Below are 21013 nucleotides of genomic sequence, written 5' to 3'. Positions count from 1 at the left end.
ATTTGCATTAGAATAGAATAGTTCAAAATGCAACTGCTTCTGGCAAATACAGACCTGGAAAGCTGAACCGTCCACTATGAACTGACTTAGGAAAATAAAAGAAAATTCCAGCGAAAATAGTACGAGTCCATAAATCATAGTCTAGCTGAAATAATTCACTTTCCACTCCCCATCAAATCTTTTTAAATCCAAATGTATATAAACATTGAAGGTAAGCCTACTCCACATCAAATGGAAGTATCCTCTTGGAAATTGATGAGTCTTTGATATTCACTATGAAGCATGAATGTTCCGACTTCTTTTAATATTATAATTCTGTAGTGAGAAAACCAACTGGTAAGTTCCTATTAGGAATCTACCAGGCAATTTAAAGGATTGTTAAGCATTATCTTTCCCCACAAGGAACAGAAAATCTAAATATATGAAGTTTATTTAAATTAAATTCCAAGGCTGCAAACAGCATGCAGTACATGACTCCAATAGGCCAGGAAGTTTATGGAGAGCTTTCAGGCACAGAAAAGTGGTTCAGTTAGTTGATCATTGACATCTCTTACAACACTGGATGTCTCTCATTCAACAAAAGATCATTTCTTGTTTAGTTTTTCTTATATGGGTTATCCTCTGTAACAGGACTATGTCTTATTCTTTTATTCACTAAAAGTACACATTGAGTAAACTTTTCAAAATATAAATGAACAAAACACCTCGTTAGTGGTCAAGTACTGACAGAAGATCCCAGCAGGGCAAACTCAGCTTTTATCTGGATAGTTAGGGAATGCTTTCCAAAGGAAATTAGCATCGTAGCATTATTGAGAAAGCAGAATATAGTCCTCCTTTTCTTGATTTAAATGCTTTGTGAGATGGGCGCCTGGGTGGCTCCGTTGGTTAAGTGTCTGCCTTCAGCTCAGGTCATGATCCCGGGGTCCTGGGATCAAGCCCCGCAGTGGGCTCCCTGCTCGGCAGGAAGCCTGCTTCTCCCTCTCCCACTCCCCCTGCTTGTGTTCCCTCTCTTGCTCTCTGTCAAATAAATAAAATCTTAAAAAAAAATAAAAATAAATGCTTTGTGAGAGATTAGGATAGGGAAAATAGAAGGGCTTGCTGGGTGGGATGATAAAGGTCACTGAATTCAGTTTTGGATGTCTTGAGTTTTAGTTGTCAGGTGTTCAAGAGTATATTGTCTAGAAGGGATCTATGTACCCATTGCTATGGAGCACATTATTTGGAGCATGGTTTTAGTCTTTGGAGAATATAACATCATGCATTTGTAGTGTTAAAGTAAGACATTAGAGAACTGAGCATAAAATTACCAGCATTAAGGCACAGATGTATCAAAAGAGGCCCTGTGTATGAAGGAACAATCAATCAGAAAGGTTGCCAGAAAAGAAGGACAGAGCAATGTCATGGAATCATCAAAGGAGTAAGTTTTAGGAAAAAGTATGTTTAACAATGTAAAATGGTGCACAAGGCCAAGAAAGCACTGGAAAATTTATTATTGTGGTAGTGATGGTGGTGGTGATCATGATAATAATGACCATTACTTGGAAGTGTCTCATCATAGAAAACAGAATTCTATGTTACATGTTAAGAGACCTGAATTGTAATTTTTAACCTTGTCGCAAAACCTTTGTGAGCCACAGTTTTCTCCTTTATAAAATGAGATCATATTACCTATACTTCCTACTTTAGAAAGTTTCATGGGGGACACCTAGCAGGCTCAGTCAATAGAGCATGCAGCTCTTGATCTCAGGGATATAAGTTCAAGCCCCACATTAGGTGTAGAAAGTACTTTAAAAAAAAAAATCTTAAAAAAATCTTAAAAAAAAAAAGTTGCCTGAGAATCACATGAGATAAGATATATGAACACTTTGGAAAGTCTAAAGTGTTACCTATGTGTTTATTATGAGTAATATCCTTAAAAACAACATGGTGATTTAATATAAAAATATCATTTACTATGCTAAATTTTATTTCTAAAAGTTTATTATAATTCAGTGTAACAGTAAAAACAGAATAGAAAAGTAGTTTCTACTTTCTGTAATTGGCTGCACTGTCAGTAAAACAGCATGGAGTTTCTGGCACTTTTCTAGTCAGTCCTTCAATAGTAATTATATTTATAATTTTATTATTTATGGAGACTCTAATTGTAGAAGAATGTCAGTGGGCTACTAGTTCTATTAAGCATTACTTCTTCAGTACAACTAGCATAAAGGAAAATAGACTGGGAATAAGTCAGGGGACATACTTGGCTTTTCCTAAGAAATAGATTACTTTCTAGCAGCTATTACCAGTTTGGTTTCTACTCAGTTGTAGAACTAAATTTTACTGAAATGCACTTTGACTGAATGTCATACAGTGAGTACAATGTATCTAAAATTCTGCTTCCTCCAAATTATAAAAAATACACATGTTCTTTGTCACACATGGTTAATTGTCTTTCTTAGCCTGACTTATTTTACTTAGCATAATACCCTCTAGGTCCTTCAAAAACAAAAACAAAAACAAAACAAAACAACGAATAAATAAACAATGGAATCAAACCTATAAATACAGAGAACTAGTGGTTGCCAGAGGGAAGGGGATGGAATGGGGGAATTAAGCAAAATGGTAAAGGGGACTGGGAGGTACAGTCTTCCAGTTAGAGAATGAATAGTCATGGGATTATAAGGCACAGTGTGGGGTGGGGGGCGCCTAGGTGGTGCAGTCAGTTGAGCATCCTACTCTTGGTTTCTGCTCAGGTCATGATCTCAGGGTCTTGAGATCAAGTTCCGAGTCAGGCTCCATGCTCAGCATGGAGTCTGCTTGGGATTCTCTCTCCCTCTCCCTTTGACCCTCCCGCTCATGCTCTCTCTCTCTCTCTAAAATAAATGTTTAAAAAAAAAAAGGCATAGCATAGGGAATAGAGTCAGTGTTATCATAATAGTGTTGTAATGAGACAAATAGTAACTATACTTGTAGTGGATATAGCATAAACTTGTCAAATCACTAAATTAAAACCTGAAACTAATATGACATTGTGTGTCAACCATACTCAGAAAAGAAAAAAAAAAAAAGTATACATCCTCTGTATAATCAATGTCAAAGGAAAATTTGCCTAATTTTTAATTTGTAAGAAATCTTTAGGTGTTAGGCAACAAATATTTCCAGTATCACTTGGTCGTGGCATGTTTTCAAGAGGATGTCTCTCGGGCGCCTGGGTGGCTCAGTCGGTTAAGCGACTGCCTTCGTCTCGGGTCATGATCCTGGAGACCCGGGATCGAGTCCCGTATCGGGTTCCCTGCTCAGCAGGGAGTCTGCTTCTCCCTCTGACCCTCCTCCCTCTTGTGCTCTCTGTCTCTCATTCTCTCTCGCAAATAAATAAATAAAATCTTAAAAAAAAAAAAAAAAAAAGAGGATGTCTCTCCTGGAAACTGCCCATTTGTCTCCTTTGCAGTTCACGGGCAGAGATGGAATAAGGAGTTTTTTCAGATAATGTACAGCCTTGAAGAAATAATCTTTGCCAGCAAAAGGGGGGACACATAGAGATCATGAAAAATAGACCTTTTTTTAATTCCCTTGTCTTGCTCAGAACATATATAAAAGAAATATAAGAGGTAACAATACATTTTAGTTACTATGCATTTACTCTGTGCCAGATGGTGGGTTGAATGCTTTGCATTCACCATCTCATTTATTCTTCGTGGTCTACTAGTACTTAACTAGGCCTTCTACAGATGGAGAAATTAGGATATGGAGACATTACATAACTCCCCCAAGGTGACCTGCTTATAAGTGGCGGAGCAGGCATTTGAATCAAGATGTCTCCAAGTCCAGTCCATATATTCTGTCCTAACCGACCTACTGTACTGAAATCAGGGATAAATCAGATTTTAGTTTTATGAACTCTTAAAAATTCCGTCTATAAATCATCAGGACTTTGGAAGTATAGTTCTTTCTGTTTTTGCTTACTGCAGACTTGGTATAGAGAAAAATGATGTGTGTCATCTGTTAATTAAACAAGCAGTTACATACTACTTCTCTGTACCAAACAGTGTTCTAAGCACTTTACACACCAAATCCATGGGGTACTGTAGGTGTCCCCATTTTGCAGTTGAAGAAACTGAGATTCAGAGATTACTGCCTGAGATTGAGTGTAGGATGTGATTGTCATTAAAACCCAGTTCCAAAGTATGCTGTCAGTCACTGTGCAGTGTCAGCTCTCACATAGGTTGGGGAGGAAAATCCAAAGCAGACATTGTTTTATTTTTTTTATTTTTTATTTTTAAAATTTTATTTATTTATTTGACAGAGAGAGAGACAGCAAGAGAGGGAACACAAGCAGGGGGAGTGGGAGAGGGAGAAGCAGGCTCCCCGCCGAGCAGGGAGCCCGATGTGGGGCTCGATCCCAGGACCCTGGGATCATGACCTGAGCCGAAGGCAGATGCTTAATGACTGAGCCACCCAGGTGCCCCAGCAGACATGTTTTTTTTTTTTTTTTAAAGATTTTATTCATTTATTTGAGAGAGAATGAGATAGAGAGAGCATGAGAGGGGGGAGGGTCAGAGGAAGAAGCAGACTCCCTGCTGGGCAGGGAGCCCGATGCGGGACTCGATCCCGGGACTCCAGGATCATGACCTGAGCCAAAGGCAGTCGCTTAAACAACTAAGCCACCCAGGCGCCCCAGCAGACATTGTTTTAAAAAGCAAATATGAAATTATCATGTACGTAAGAGCTAAATTATTAAGCAAATATGGTTTATGTATTCAGGAACTAAATTATATCTTCAAGTTTAAAGACATAAATAACAAGTATGGACTAGAATAGTTAGAACAATCTCTGTTGATAGTTGGGCACAGAAGGGGTTAGAATTTGTATAGAAGCAAGGAGAATGGAGTTTCTCTCAAGTTTATTAAGGTGATCAATTTAAGTCATGCCGTGGAGATGAGGATTGGTCTTCCAAACAGTATATTATGATGAACTGAATTATGAATATATTTTAATTTAATATTTTATAGAGAGGGGTAGGAGAAATTCAGTTTATTTAGCCCTTTATTTTTTAATTTTTTTTAAAGATTGTATTTATTTGACAGAGGCACAGCGAGAAAGAGGGAACACAAGCAGGGGGAGTGGGAGAGGGAGAAGCAGGCTTCCCACGGAGCAGGGAGTGGGAGGTGGGGCTCCATCCCAGGACCCTGGGATCATGACCTGAGCCAAAGGCAGACACTTAATGACTGAGCCACCCAGGCGCCCTATTTAGCCCTTTAAATGTCAGGAAAAGGAGTTTAGACTTTTAATAGTAGGAAAGTATGGCTTTGAAGGGAGTTGGGGGAGGGGATTAACGTGTTAGAACAGCATTTCCATAACACCAATCTGGAATCATTTGCTGGACCCGTTATAAAAGAGTGCATGGAGTTACAGAATCCTGGAATCCCCAGGTAGTGGGTAGAAAAGGCAGGGGTTAGAAGATAACATTGGGAATGAAGTGGAATTGAGCCCCAGAGAGAAATTCTTAATGAACAATGGCTGACTAGCCAGCTATCTGCCATGGAGGATAAAGGAGGAGTTTATATTTTAGAAGTACCATTCCTGGATTTATGTTTCTCCCTCCCCCTCTCTCTGTCTCTGCCTCTCCTTCCCAGAACCCTTCCACCTCCTCTACAGATCAGTTCTTTTATTGGGATTAGGGACCACTAGTTAGGAATTGTTCTTTTTGTACAAGAACTTGAGGTTTTCAGATGATTTTGAAAAACTCCTTTCTGTTGTTTTCATTGCCCCAGTAATATGATAGTCTGTTCTGTTTAAATAAATTTGGCCATTCTGTTTTCCTTCATGCATGTGAGTTTTAAGGGCTTTTCTACTTAATAACAAAATTATAACACAACTAAGAACACTATTTTTTTGTCTTGTCTCCCCTGTTAATTCAAAAGATGTTTTAACTCCAGTTGTGCCTGCCTTGCCCTAGCAATCAACAAGAAGGGGAGAGCGGTTTATGATTTTCTAGAGACAACAGTATGCTGGAATTTTATTGGAATGAAAGACAAAGATAGTAAAGGAAATTCTACCCATTAGGGTACATCCCAGAATCTTTCTCTGAAGGAATTAAGTGCTTTGGGGAGTGCATTAAATCTTCAGATTTGTTACATTTGGGAAAAAATTAGATGATTTTCCCAAGTTACTTAACGGCTACTTTTAGTACATTAATCGTATGCTATAGCGGGTTTCTTTTTCAACTAAAAGCAAAGTTACAGGGTGTGTCCTATGTTTTCTTTTTTACATTCTTAGTACATAGAAGTATTCTATGCTTATTAACTTACACCATGCTAAGGATTGATGTCATGGACCCTATGACATGTGAAATCATTCTTTTTGATTGGATCAGAGGGATTTGATGTATACTGAATGACCATAGCAAAGGATGTAGCCAGGAGGACTGCTTATGTGGCATTTGAAATACTAGAGCTCTGCAGTTTGGATCCTTAAAAAAAAAAAAAAAAATCTAGAAAGATCACTGTGTTGGGAAGGACTATGAAGAGAGCAAGACCTCATGGAATTGAGAAGCCCTAGAGCAGGGAGACAGGAGTTCTGGCCAGAATCTCAAGAGTTACGAAGCAGAAATTTGAACTCCAGCTCAGAAGAGACGTGCAGGGCAAAAAAACTTATATTCTGACAAGCTAGAATTGAATTCAAACCTGGACAGGGTCTGGACAGCAGGTAGAGTGGACACATCTGGCATGACCTTTTACTGAACCAGGTTCCCATAGAGCAGAGGACCTTAGTAAGCTTTCTGCCTGGGGTGAAGGGGAGGGACTGAAAATAGAAGAGTGAGGTACCCCACAGTTGAGGGACCAAGCAGTCCTGGAAAAGTTTGGAAAAGTGAATTATTGAAAGCCATTTAATTCACAACTGATTTTGTTACATGCTGAGTCACATAGGATGTACCCCAAAGTATGTAGCTTCATTTTGTCCTTTAAGTAGTGGGTAATTTTTCTACATGTTTTAACATTTTGAGATCAGGCAGAAATGTAGTTGTGAGAGCTTTTGAAGTCTTTCATGTCCTTGATAGTTACAGAACTTCATATTTCAAAGTTCTTTTCACTCTTCCCTCCTCCTTCACATATATTTCTCTCGAAGCCTTCCTCCTGAGTCCTTTAATAATGTATGCTGCAAGATTTAGCTAATATACTCAATTACACAAGTATGAACCAAACACGGCAACAATATTTTTTCCCCTAAGCCTATTTTCTCTTTGACCTACAAATGGTTTACTTAGGCATTGGAAATATGGTTATTGGTAAAATTTGAAAGGTTTATTAATTTGGACAAAAATCTAAATGAAAAGTATAATTAGAAGGTGTGAATGGAATTTGTTTGGCTTAAGCAATATATAATATCTATATCTCCCAACTTGGTTATAGTTTAAACTTTTAAAAAATGATTTACCTGTTTCTAAACCAACAGTGTTATAAATGCCTTTCTCCACTTCCCTGTTCTACATCAGCTGAATCACTAAGCCTACTGACTGTTTTTTGAATTGTTCACTTCTGTCAGCAGATATAGTTTTGCTTGTCAGCCCACATTGAACTTGTCTCCAAGATTATATATTACTAGAACCAGGTGCATACCAGACCCTCAGTACTTTATGAAGAAATGAATGATTTGATGTAATATGAATATCAGTGAATAGATTTATTTTTATTTTTTTCTTGACATTCCAGTTGTATTAAAATACATCTTCTTATACATCTTCTTTCTTTTTATTGGAAAAGTTATTTTTAATTTAAATAGAAGTTATTTAGCTGTTAAAATACCATTTGAAATATTTTTCTGTGGAATTGAATATTAAATAATTGAGAAGACAAATTTTAGCAGTGTTTTTCAGAAATTAAAGTCGCTATCTACCAATAAAGAAGCTATTTTAGTATGACAGTATGACAGAATGAGAGGCAGACTCCCCACTGATTAAAAGAATGTGTCTGGGGGCGCTTGGGTGGCTCAGTAGTTAAGCGTCTGCCTTCGGCTCAGGTCATGATCCCGGGGTCCTGGAATCGAGCCCTGCATCGGGCTCCCTGCTCCGCGGGAAGCCTGCTTCTCCCTCTCCCACTCCCCCTGCTTGTGTTCCTGCTCTCGCTATCTCTCTCTCTCTCAAATAAATAAATAAAATCTTAAAAAAAAAAAAAAAAGAATGTGTCTGTGGCTAGTATATGTACTATGAAAACTATTGGGGTTTGTTAATTACATTTATTTGTATATCTGTGCTTAGCATCAGGGATATGATTATTCTTGCGAATTTTTGCTTCCAGATATTCATGCCATGCTCATAGTTGGGTATCATTACAAGGAACTCTTTCTGTTTTTTGAACTTTAGTTTTCTTATGCTGATTATAATTGTGAACCTCTGTGTATTATTTGTCGTAGAAGTACAGGTTTTCCTCAAACCAAGGAAATGTTAGATTTAAGACTAAGAGTTCTTTCTAAAACCATTCAAGTTATTCTGTAAATTTCAGAAACAGTGCATGAATTTAAAAATTTTATCACCTGACAGCAGAAAATTGCTAAAGGTCCTCATCTGATACAGTGTCCCACCCTACATCTTTTTGTGGTCATTCTCTAATAGCAGGCCCACAATAATCTGCAGGATAGGTATTATTACTCTTATTTTCCAGGAAGAACAGACGTTGACACCATAGTGACTGTGTCATAGCTGTTTGACTTAAGGTTCCTCCCCCTCACCCCACTGCCCGTTCTTCGGTTCTCAAGTAGGCAGTTGAATATCGTCTAGATTTCAAGGAGGAAGCTTTAGACTGGAGTTGTATTGATAAATTTATACAAGTACAAATTTGGTGTTCTTACCAAAAAGTATTTTTATAGAATTGGTTGAATGTTTCTAAGTGTGGGACATGGCAATATTGTACATGAAATGTAGTTGTTGATAAATGCTCTACCTTAGCGGTTTTGCCTTTTTTACCCTCACCTGGTTCCGATGTATAGGATTTTCTTTAGTGCCCTAAGAATTCCTGGATTCCTGAATCAGAATTCTGGGAGAGGCTTCCATTTTTGCCTCTGTATTTGCACTTTTTTTTCGAGAGCTGTTCAAAAGAAATATAATAAAGCCAGTTAGGTAAGTTTAAATTATCTAGTAGCCACATTAAAAGATACAAAACAGGTAAAATGAATTTTACTAATAAAGTTTATTTAAACTCATTATTTAAAATATTATAATTTGAGCTTGTAATCAGTATTACAAACTTATGATTTTTTTACCTTTTTTTGGTACTAGGTCTTTGAAATATGGCATATATTTCATACTAATAGTATGTCTCAGTTGAGATTAACCACATTTCAAGTGCTCATTAGCCAGTAGCCAACTGGACAGCATAGGCAGGCCTATAAGTAGATATGAATACCCTGACACATTGTGCTCCCAGAAATTAACCATAGGCTTCTTACTGGTAAGAAACAAGTTACTATTTTATATTATCAAAACGAAATATAGAAATGTTTTATACATATTCCAAATAAATGAAAATGTACTTAACTTACAAAAGCAATGTTGTACCTTACAGAGAGGAGGGCCCTGGAAAGTATCAAAGAAGGAGTCTTGAAAATTAAAGAAGAACCATCTAAAATACTGTCTGGAAATAAGTTTCAAGACCGGTATTTTGTTTTACGAGATGGGTATCTCTTTCTCTACAAGGATTCAAAGGTAGTTGTATATTTAGTATTTGAATATGTATGCATGTTTGTGTAGGTATTAACATTCTCATTTCGTACCTGTCAGTCCTCTCTTGACAGTCAAGCCCTGTAGTAAACAGAACACACAGTCAGCTGATGATTTCTTGCAGCCTCTGGATATAACATTAATACACTAAGTAACACAGTGAAGAACTTCATATAGCCTTTTTTTTTTTTTTTTAAGATTTTATTTATTTATTTGAGGTGGGGGAAGCACGGAGAATGAGAGGCAGACTCCACACTGAGCAGTAGAGCCCGATGTGGGGCTCGATCCCAGGACCCTGGGATCATGACCCAAGCTGAAGGCAGACGCTTAACCGACTGAGCCACCCAGGTGCCCCGCATATAGCCTTTCTGAGCACTTCTCATTTTTTAGTGCAGAGAAGTCCTTAAAGAAAAGTCTAATATGTGTTACATAAGCTAGCATATAAATCAGCATCTTCATCAATAAAATTAAGAGCCATCAAAAAGGATGGAATCTTACCAATTACGTGGTTGTAACTGGAGGGTATTATGCTGAGCAAAGTAAGTCAATCAGAGAAAGACAATTATCATATGGTTTCACTCATATGTGGAATATAAGAAACTGCACAGAAGATCATAGGGGAAGGGAGGGAAAACTGGGAAGAAATCAGAGAGGGAGACAAACCATGAGAGGCTCTTAACTATAGGAAACAAACAGGGTTGCAGAAGGGGAGATGGGTGCGGGGATGGGGTAACTGGGTGTTGGGCATTAAGGAGGGCACGTGATGTGATGAGCACTGGGTGTTACGCGCAACTGATGAATTACTGAACTCTACATCTGAAACTAATGATGTACTATATGTTGGCTAATTGAATTTAAGTTAAGAAAAATGTTACGCCCTGAGGCAAAAGTTTATTTCTAGGATGAGAGAAATAAATGTTCTCTATCCAGTTTTGGGTGGTGATTACAAGTGCATGCAGTAACATCTCTACTTCCTTGAGGTTCAGATAACACCTACACAATAATTTAAATGTAGAATGACAGCAGGATCTAAAGGCACTTTTTTATTTTGAATTATAAAATTCATTTGGGTATACATTGCTTGCATACTTTGTGTGTGGTGCTTCGCTGTGGTCTGTTGTGGAGATGTATAAACACAGACCAGACTCGTGGCATCTGTGAATATGTTGTGAAGAAAGGATTCATAGGCAGCTTTCCAAAGCTCTGTGGTCTCATTTTTTTATGGCTTCTGTTGAGCTCCCCACATGCTTTGACCACTTTTCCTGTACGTTCCTCCAGCAGAGAGGCCTCCATGTGAACATAAATAAATCTGAGTAGCATTCTTCCTTTGATTAGGACAGTGGACTCTCTAGGCAGGGGGGCTAACAAAACAGCACTGAATCCTGCAGCCCTCATCTGTTCAGAGCTATATTAAATACTGTACTCGAACTCCCACCTTTTTATTCCATCTCATAGACCCAGCAGGGAGTCTGTATGGGTATCAGATGGTTATTATTTATTATCATTCTTCAGTTTTTCTAGTAGACCAAGAGTGGAGTTTGCAGAAGTGAGGCACAGAAGAATTTGGGGTTGTGTGAACTGAACACATCAGATTTTGAGGTTCATGAACTTAACAGATTTGTATTCATGAAAGTAAATTCAGGACTTCACAGCTGATTATTCTAGCCATCTAGAACTGGATCTGATTGAATTTTCTTTGGTTTTCTTCAATGGGTCACCTACTTTGACCTTCATTAGACTGACTTCCTTAATCCTTGCCCTTCTATATACATACTATGTTGGTTAAGGGTCACTTTTGTAGTTGGGTACCTGCTTAAGGTATTTAAAAATGAACCTGAACTTTTTGGTCCCACTAAGGAACCAACATTTCTTTTTTTTAATTAATTTATTTTTTTAAAGATTTTATTTTATTTATTTATTTGACACAGAGAGAGAGATAGCAAGAGCAGGAACACAAGCAGGGGGAGTGGGAGAGGGAGAAGCAGGCTTCCCGCCGAGCAGGGAGCCCAACGCGGGGCTTGATCCCAGGACCCCGGGATCATGACCTGAGCTGAAGGCAGACACCCAATGACTGAGCCACCCAGGTGCCCCAAGGAACCAACACTTCTATTGTGTAGCAACAGAAGGTTGCTCTATAAAAAGTAGAGTTCTATACATTTCACTTGGATTATCTCATTTTACCTTTATAATAACCCTATGAAATTAGTACTATAATTATTCCCACTTTACAGATGAAGAAACGGCGCTTACCAAGATATTACATAACTTGCCCAAGATACCATAGCCAATGAGCAGCAGAGTGTTCATTCCCAGGTGTCAGATTCCAAAGGCTCCATGCAGGGACTTACTAAACAAATAATAATTTTGCATTATTTTAACTTGGTGGATAAGTCTTTTTCATTTAAGCAGTACCAAAGATTCCCAAATATGACAATCCATACAATTCGTTTTTTTGTAGTGTTTTCCCCCAAGCTGATGTAAATTTAAAAATCTGCCACAGGAAGCTTGTTCACGGACAAGTGATTTTTTTTTTTTCCACATGGATTGATTTTTGTGAGAGAAATAATCTCATACCCTTTAACAATATGTTTTAAGAATTTATATCTTTTTGAAAGGTTGAACCTGCTCAGTCTAAGATAATTCATAGAGTGACAGTATCGAGTTTGTCTTAAAGAGTGGTTTTTTGTTTTTTTGACATTTGAAATACTTTTTTCCCAGCTTTATTAAGGTATAGTTGTATATATTTACACTATACAAGATGATGTTTTGATACACTGCACATTGTGAAACGATTACTTCAGTCAAGCTAATTAACATACCCATTACCTCACATAGTTATCTGTTGGCTTTGAGTGTGTGTGTGTGTGTGGTGAGAACATTTAAGATGTACTCTCAGCAGATTTCAAGTATGAGGTGTACAATATTAACTGTAGTTATCATGCTATACCTTAGATCTCCAGGACATTCATTTTGCATAACTGAAATTTTATACCCTTTGACCAATATCTCTCCATTTCCCCACCTCCAACTCCTGACAGCAACTATTCTACTTTCTGCTATGATTTCGACTTTTTTAAATTCCATGTGTAAGTGTGAGATACACTATTTGTCAGAAAGTGCTTTTTAAGGACATTGAACACATTTTGTTTTTATAACAGTGACCCCAGGTTATGGAATTATGATTATTGTGCTTAAAAGTTGTATTTGTACATCTGTCAGAATAAATTAATGCAACGGATACTTTAATTAGCACATTCAGGCAAGCAGAGGAGACTTGGCTTATGGTTTTCCTTAAACTACCATTTTTTTCAACACATGATTTTATGTGGCCGGTTATTTCATGTTGCTGCTCTGTCCCTTTTAATATTGATGGTTGAGTCACTGGCAATGTTAACATTTCCAGTTATTTTACAGTAAATAAGCAATAGCGAAAACCTAACTTATTTGAATAAACATTTGGCTCTGGTTTTGACAGTTGCCATTAATATATGTGTGCTTGAATATACTTAGAAAATGATTTACTGAGAAGGAAGTGGAAATTACAAATTGAAAAGTATATTTAAAAAGACTGTGTTAATTAGAGATAATTTATGAATGCTCATTAACAACAAATTAGGGTAGTACACAGGGGAAGATATATTTTGTTTTGAGTTTTCCCTGTACAGAAAATGTTAATTAAAATGTTTTCAGACTTGATTTACATAAAAGGTGAGAAGTTTCAAAGTATATTATCATTATACTGTTACTGGTGTGAAAAAAGCAAGTGGGTAAGGGAGGGGTCATTAAAAGTTGCATGCACTAATAAGCAGATTCCTTTTAGGAGCAAGAATAATTTTTTAAGCACACTAATTTAATTGGCTTAGTTAAAAACTTTATTTTGAATTATAGTGCCTGAAGTAACACATTAGAGACTTCCTAACAGTCTAGTATATTGAGCTTCTTGAAGAAATTATCCAGCAAATACACATACCAAAAGAGAGAACTGTAATAAACCAACAGTAATCTTGCCAAATTAGATTTCTTTTTGTAGAACTTTCTGTTAGTATCCTTACAGTTCCACTTTATGCATATTCAATTTAAAGACAGAAACTTAAAAAGCTTTCTTTCCACCGCTGCTGATTTCCTCTCAAATTCTGTCATTAGTGTTCTTTTTGGACAGGATATATGGTATAAAGTAATGAGCCTGCATGTCAGGAGAATCTCTTGTATGATTTCAGACTCTATTGCCAAAAGTACGTCAAAATGTAGGCAGTCCTGGCATTACTGATGTCCTGTTATAAATGAAGACTACCTGCTTCACTACTGCTCTCATTCTGAACTGTGCAGATCCCGTCATACTGCCTCTCACCTTACCTGGCCGCCTCCCTCGGGACTGAGTCCAGGGGACTCGCAGTCTCAGCTAGGAGGGCCATTCCCCTCAGCTGTGGTCTGATGTAATCTCTGACAGGTGTGGCCGGGAGGCTCCACTACTGGATACGTTCCTAAATTCTTATTCTCCTTGCTTTGACTCTTCCCTACATGGAATACTCACTGCCTTACAAAGCTACCTCACAGTTCTTTATTAGACATCAGTGCTGCTCCTTAACATTCAGTAAAGTAGCACACTACAAAATCAGTACCCCAAAACCAGTCCTCAGTCAGAATAAAAAGACAAAACACACAAGCTACCAGAAGATGATCTTAGCAAGAAGTACAGGCGTTATGAGGGAAACTACAGAACTTCACTGGTAGAAATAAAATTTATGTAAAGTCCACTAATATTTATCGATAGATTTAATGTAATTCTTTTCAAAATCCCAAAGGAATTATTTTTAGAATCTGGCAGAAATGATAATCATCTCAAAGTGTAAACAGATAAGAATACTTGCAAACATTTTGGTGTATAAAAAACAAAATAATTGTGTAGTATTTTCCATCCAATGATTATGGTTATACAGTAAAGCTGAAATAGCTGAGATAAATATGATCCTGGAATAAAAATGAACAGAGATAGCAGTGGTACCATAAAGTCAGGTAAAAGACCTACCTGTATATTAAGATTTGTTTTTGATAAATATGCCACCATAAATGCATGTCTAAAGAAAGGTTTGTTTAATAGGGCTGGGATAATTCTTAAAATTTTTCAATTTAAAGTCTCATCTATACTGTATATGAAATACATATTCCAGATTGACAAAAGAAGTAACTTTAAAAATAGCAACCCTTCACATTCCATGGCCATGCAATTCAGTATTTGTCAGCTATGTGAGAACCCTTTAAAGTTGAAAAGATAGTTAAGAAAGTTCAAAAGAAAAGATCAATATGACTTCCTAAAAATAATAAAAGTAAACAGCAAAATTAAGACAAACAGCAGTTTGTGTAGAATATTTCATTTGAAAAGACAAGGCAATTTCTTATTTCATATATACAAAACTAATTCAAACAAGTAAAGACAGATAAATTGTGGACCAAATCAAAAGTGAAAATTGCTAATGAATATACAAGTGTATGTTTAATTGTAAGTAAATGTACACTCTCAGTTTGGCCAAAATCTTATTATTTTTTTTTTTTAAAGATGTTATGTATTTATTTATTTGAGAGAACAAGAGTGCGAGCGGGAGGTGGGGGAGCAGAGGGAGAGGGACAAGCAGACACTGTGCTGAGTGTGGAGCCTAATGCAGGGCTCCATCCCATGACCCCGAGGTCACAACCTGAGCCAAAATCAAGAGTTGATGGTCAACCGACCGAGCCACCCTGGCGCCCCCAAAATCTTATTCTTAAAAAAAAAAAAAAAAAAAAGTGTTCCTAGTGATTCCATTTCTAGAAATGTAGCCATAAGACAAAAAATATCCAAAATAACTATTTTAAATTATCTACCATGATGATAATAGCAAACATTGATTATAGTGACTAGGAGTAAATTCACCATGTTCATACCAGGCCTCATCAATGCCATAGAGCACTGGTCACCCAAGCATTATTCCTGATCATCTTCTTGCTTGCTTTTGCCTTTATATTTCCTCTATATTCTCTTAACCTGTTTTATCTATGAAAGGCAGTTTTTAATTTTATAAACATATTTTCTATCCTTTACTTTTCAAATTCAACTGCTTTCATGAAGAAAAGACTTCATAGTAATAGTTTAACTTTCATAGAACTTAGTTCTAATTTCAGCTAATTGTACTTAGTACTGAATTTCAGCCAATATTTGCTAACTGGGCTTTTGCATACTGTCCTAGGATTCTAACTTGTGTGTATTATTGTGTCTCTGAAGCGATGTGCCCTAAGTTCCTAATAACAACAGCTGTAATTTACTGCACACTTTTGCTGATTACTGGATTAAATGCTTTATAGACATTTTTCTCATTTCGTCTGTAGAATAATCCTTCAGAGTACCCCTTTACTTACTTCACCTTCTTTTTTTAAGATTTTATTTATTTGAGAGAGTATGAGCAAGGGGAGACGCAGAGTGACAAGCAGACTCCCTGCTGAGCAAGGAGCTAAATGTGGACATGGGGCTCCATCCGAGTACCCTGAGATCATGACCTGAGCCGAAGGCAGCCACTTAACTGAGCTGCCCAGACACCCCCTTACTCAATCTTAATAATAACCCTATGAGATACTCAGTATTTTTATTATCCCTCTTTACTCACAAACAAGAAGAGCAGAGCAAAGTAACGTGAAGTCACAAACCAAGTAGCAAGCCAGATTTGCTCCCAGGTTTCTATGATCCCAAACCCCTTGCTCTTAGTTATAAATGCTATATGCCTAACACTTTGAAACAAAAGATTTCCTTCAGAATTCTTAGGGTATGGGGAAAGCATGTGTTAATAATAATTTCCAAGGCTGTTATCTTTATAAAATTATTTCAGATTATCCAAGGATCTATAATAAAGTGTGTGTGGTTTAATACAAGTTTTGAAATTAAAGTATAATGATTCAAGTTTTGCCTCATGGCCTATGTTCCAGGATTTTTAAAAAATATTAGTTACAGATAAATATGTCAGGATGTGTATGGAGAATAGATCATTGATCCAGAGTAGATGTAAATTTTTAATAGTCTACTTTCATTAATTATTTGTGAAAAATGTTATTAATATGGATACTTGAGATAGTTCAATATATACCATTGTTTTCATCATCCTGAAATCCAAAAAGTACAGAAAATCATAATGTATTTGACAACAAAACCTAACATGAAGGTAGTTGTCTTAGTTATATGAATGCAGGGTGCTGCCCCAGACAACATTGATGGAATTACATAATATTGCACATGATTCTATTTTTAAAATGTGAAAAAGTTGAAAAATTATCAGTTCTGATTTATATCTGGTCCCAGGGGTCTTGAATAAAAAATTGTGTCTGTGTATATATGTACACACATATATAAACATACATGTGTATCCAAAATTTTCTACTTAAATTTATAACCTTGTAATCAGAACAGTCTTCATGTACTAAAAACTTAGTATAACATCCCTAAAACATTAGAGAACTAAATAATTCTAAACCCAGTCATTAATACTCAAGGAAAATAGAAAGATATTTATAAAGTCTATTTAATTACAAATTATTTTGTTTTCCTTACAGAGTAGTAAATATGACAAAATGTTTGCTCTTGGTTCAATGAAGTTTTATCTTGGAGTGAAAAAGAAAATGAAGCCTCCAACAAGGTAAAGTTTGAAAGGGAAGCGTTTTTGAAAAGTGAAAGTTGTAGGAATATGTATCTATTTAAGGATTTGGAGGTCAGAGGCATTAATCAGGCTTCTTATAAATTAAATTACAGACAAAATCTTTGAGCTGCCACAGACATGGCAGGGGACCTGTTGCAGATCAGGGGAACTTCTGTGGGCAGATAAAAAAGCATGATGTTCCCACTGAAGTCATATTCCTTGGTGATGGCATCTCTGCTGCATAAAGCAAGAAATCCCCAGAAGGCCCTATCTACTGAAAACACCTGGGTTTTTCTCCGCATTCCATTCCTTGATCAGTTGCACGACCTGGGGACATAAGGAATGTTCCAGACAATTCTACACACAGGAAAACAGCTTCTTGATGCCTGGCTGTGTAATTTGCCCTTGTTAGTTTTGCCAAATTTGGTAGTAAACCCACAGCACCCAGATGGTGGAGAGGAAGTGGACCCCCTTATACATTGTCCTCCTCTTCAACCTTTGAATCATGCCAGCGTGTGCTTTATGCCATACTTTCTAGTCACAACTAAATTTGATTAGCTAATTAATGTTTTCACAAATACTTATGAAACATTTTCATGAGCTGTTAGATGCTTGCTTTGGGTTTCTGTTACTGAAAATGTTTCTCATTTTTGCCTACATGCTTAATGTGTAAACCCAACACATACACCTGTGTTGCTGTTGACACATTCTTTAATTTCCCACAATATCAGTAGGAGAAGGTATATATCTTGTTTTGGCCATTTTCCTAGATATCTATCCTTGCTCAGCCAAGAGTATCTTCGGAGAGATTTCCCTCACTTTCCCATGACATCATAAGACCCCTTCCCTCCATCACCCTTGAGCATATTTAAATTTGTAGCCAAACCCCTCACTTATCATTCACCTCGAGATCAGTCATACCCATTGAATCATCACTTGTGAGTATCTGTTCTGTTATACATTGCCACCATTGAATTATCTCCTTAATATCTAATCCTGTTTTCAGTTTTGTACAGTTTCTTTTTTAATACGTATTTACTGTGTGTGTTTTTTCCCATCGGATTTAGTTGGGGATTGACGGCGTATTCGGAAAAACATCACTGGTAAGTTAACAGCTGACAGTTTTTGGATTTGATATATTGATAACTTCAGTAAACAAATAATGTTATTGGCAGATAGATCTACGGACAGGAAATGTTTCACCAAAGTGAAGTTAATTTTTTTAAAAAATACTTTGAGAAGAAGAAAATAGATTTGCTTCAAGGTTTAGGTCCATTTCAATCCCAGGTGTCCTACTTGCTAGTGCTCTCCTAAGAGAAACTATGTCTGATTTCTCCCTAGTTATTATGTGAGTGTGGAATTCCCCAGCTTTTATGGGATAAGCAGGCAGAATCCAGTTTTATATAAAGGATAAGAACTAGCCAAAAGTTAGTCTAAAAAAAACCTTGGCCTCAAATCTTTTCTTTGCAAATATGTACTTTTTTCCATTGATGTCACAGGATCTAGCCAGTCTCCCTAGAGATTGTACTATGTCTTCTCCCACCCTAGCTGTGTCTGACCAACCACTAAGCCACACGGGATCTGCCTCTTAAATTGTCTTTCTGATCAGGCTATGCCTTCATCTGTGCGGATTATTCCAGTTATCTTAAGTGCTCTTTATGCCTCTGATTTTACTTTTGTTTTCTAGAATATTCTCTATCCAGCCACCAAAGGGGCTCCCTAAAATGCATTGTGTTTCTTTCCTGCATTAATGCTCTTCTACAGAATAAAGTGCAGGATTGTTGGCACAGCTCATAAGGCCCTTTAATATGAGGCTCCATCAGCTTTATTTCCCATGGCTTTCCTTTTTTTTTTTTTTTTTTACTTAAGGATAAAACAGTAATCTGTCTTTAATTCACCATACATTTCTTGCTCCTTCATCTTTCCATGTTGAATGTATGTAGTCGCTTTACTGAGCCTTCTCTCACACTATATGCTGCTCCCATCCTCTTCCTGCTGATGTGCTGGACTCAGCAGTCATTCTTCTTTCAAACTATAGCTCACATGCCCCAAAGTCTTATCAGGTAACTCTCACCTCTAATCATTACTTACTTCTTCTCGGTTTCTGTAGTGTTTTGCACACATGGGTGCTTAATTATAGAGGGGACAGTTTTTTGGACATGGTAATGGAAAGGGACAATGTCTTTGTGAGAATCTAATGAAAGAAGCAAGAATTTTTTACAAATTTCATTTTAACATTTTTACAAATAATTTTTCATACAGGAGTAAAAATACATAATTACCTTGAAATGTCCATGTCATTTTGACATCACTTACTGAATTTTCCTTTTGTAAGAATCCTTTACTGCATCCCCAGGTGTGCTCTTTCTATATTTGTGTTCAACTTGACTTTCTCTGTGTTCTAATTTATTGGTTTACATGCCTAGCTCCTCTAATAGACTATGTGAACCTTGAGGGCAAGAGCTCTGTTTTACATAGGTTTTCAATAAAAGGTTACTGAATCAGTGTTATTGGACATGCGGTAGTAGTTTTTCATTTAGTTCATTTTTCATGAGTTTTGTGGGTATTAATGTTTATAATCCTAATGATGGAGACTAAGCCTTTTTTAAATGTCTGCTCTTTAGAAAATGTGCGCATATTTTTCTTCTTAGGCTCAGAATTTCTGGGGAAAAAGATGTTTAACATCATGTACCTGAGAAAGTAAATGCATTGACCTTTCTGCCTTTCCAAAAATATTGCTGACCATTTTTCAGCAGTTACCAAAGCCTGTAGCTGTATTTTGTTTACATTAAGTCATGAATCAGGAGAAATCCAAAGAGGTTTCTGATCACTTAATAACCAAAAACACACCAGAGAACAGTCGGCTGTCTTTTTGAATTACGTATTTTATAAACCTTGTTTTACAGGCACATTTGTTGTGATAGTCTACAAACTCAGATGGAGTGGATGGCCAATGTCTTCATTGCCCAGGTACGATCTTGGTTTCACCTCTCCAGCAAAGAATAACCACTGCTCATAGGAAATGTTAGTGTGATGTACAAAGCATTTTTTTTTTAAGATTTTATTTATTTATTCATGAGAGACAGAGAGAGAGAGGCAGAGGGAGAAGCAGGCTCCCAAGGAGCAGAGAGCCCGATGCGGGACTCGATCCCAGGACCCTGGGATCATGACCTGAGCCGAAGGCAGACGCTTAACCATCTGAGCCATCCAGGCGCCCTACAAAGCATTTTTAATGAGTTTTTGTGTATGCTTTTATTTTCTCGTTTATATGTTTTTTAAAATGTATGAGAATCCAAATTTATCCATTACTCTTCGAAAGAGAGCTTACGGTCTTTGTTGAGGCTTCTTTTGTTGGCACTCCATCAACTCCTTACCGTAGGAGAGGTGTATTGCTTCAAGATGGTAGTATAAGAAAGAGGAACTTGTTTTACCAGAGTCCCACATTCATCTTCATTTAGAAAAGTGTGCCGTTTTCTTTCTTGTTCTCCCTATGGCCGCCTACTCCCCCACCCCCAACCCTAGCCTTTCCAGAAACAAGGACAGGAACCTGCATTTCTTTAATAGATTCTTCAGAAGAGTTAACTCATGTATTCTTTGTAACAAACCATGCGGGGCGTTGCTTGTAGATGAGGGAATAAAGGTAACAAAGATTCTCTGACTAGCTCAG

The 21013-nt window shown here is 37.0% G+C and overlaps 1 protein-coding gene across 1 annotated transcript in view; it reads left to right on the top strand.

Moving 5' to 3' along the window:
* Window positions 1–21013, top strand: part of ARAP2 (ArfGAP with RhoGAP domain, ankyrin repeat and PH domain 2) — a 217157-nt gene that overhangs the window by 140820 nt on the left and 55324 nt on the right. The window contains exons 28-31 of the mRNA XM_064584359.1: window positions 9540–9679; window positions 17264–17346; window positions 18414–18449; window positions 20253–20316. Coding sequence (XP_064440429.1) covers window positions 9540–9679; window positions 17264–17346; window positions 18414–18449; window positions 20253–20316 — 323 coding nt within the window. The remainder of the gene's footprint in view (window positions 1–9539; window positions 9680–17263; window positions 17347–18413; window positions 18450–20252; window positions 20317–21013) is intronic.

The sequence above is a fragment of the Mirounga angustirostris genome, unplaced genomic scaffold, assembly GCF_029215605.1.
Source record: "Mirounga angustirostris isolate CCGP_5_RB_7025 unplaced genomic scaffold, mMirAng1.0.hap1 SCAF_2, whole genome shotgun sequence".
NCBI lineage: Eukaryota > Metazoa > Chordata > Mammalia > Carnivora > Phocidae > Mirounga > Mirounga angustirostris.
The sequence above is the reverse complement of the archived record's forward strand: the minus strand, read 5'-3'. Positions and strand labels throughout refer to the sequence as shown.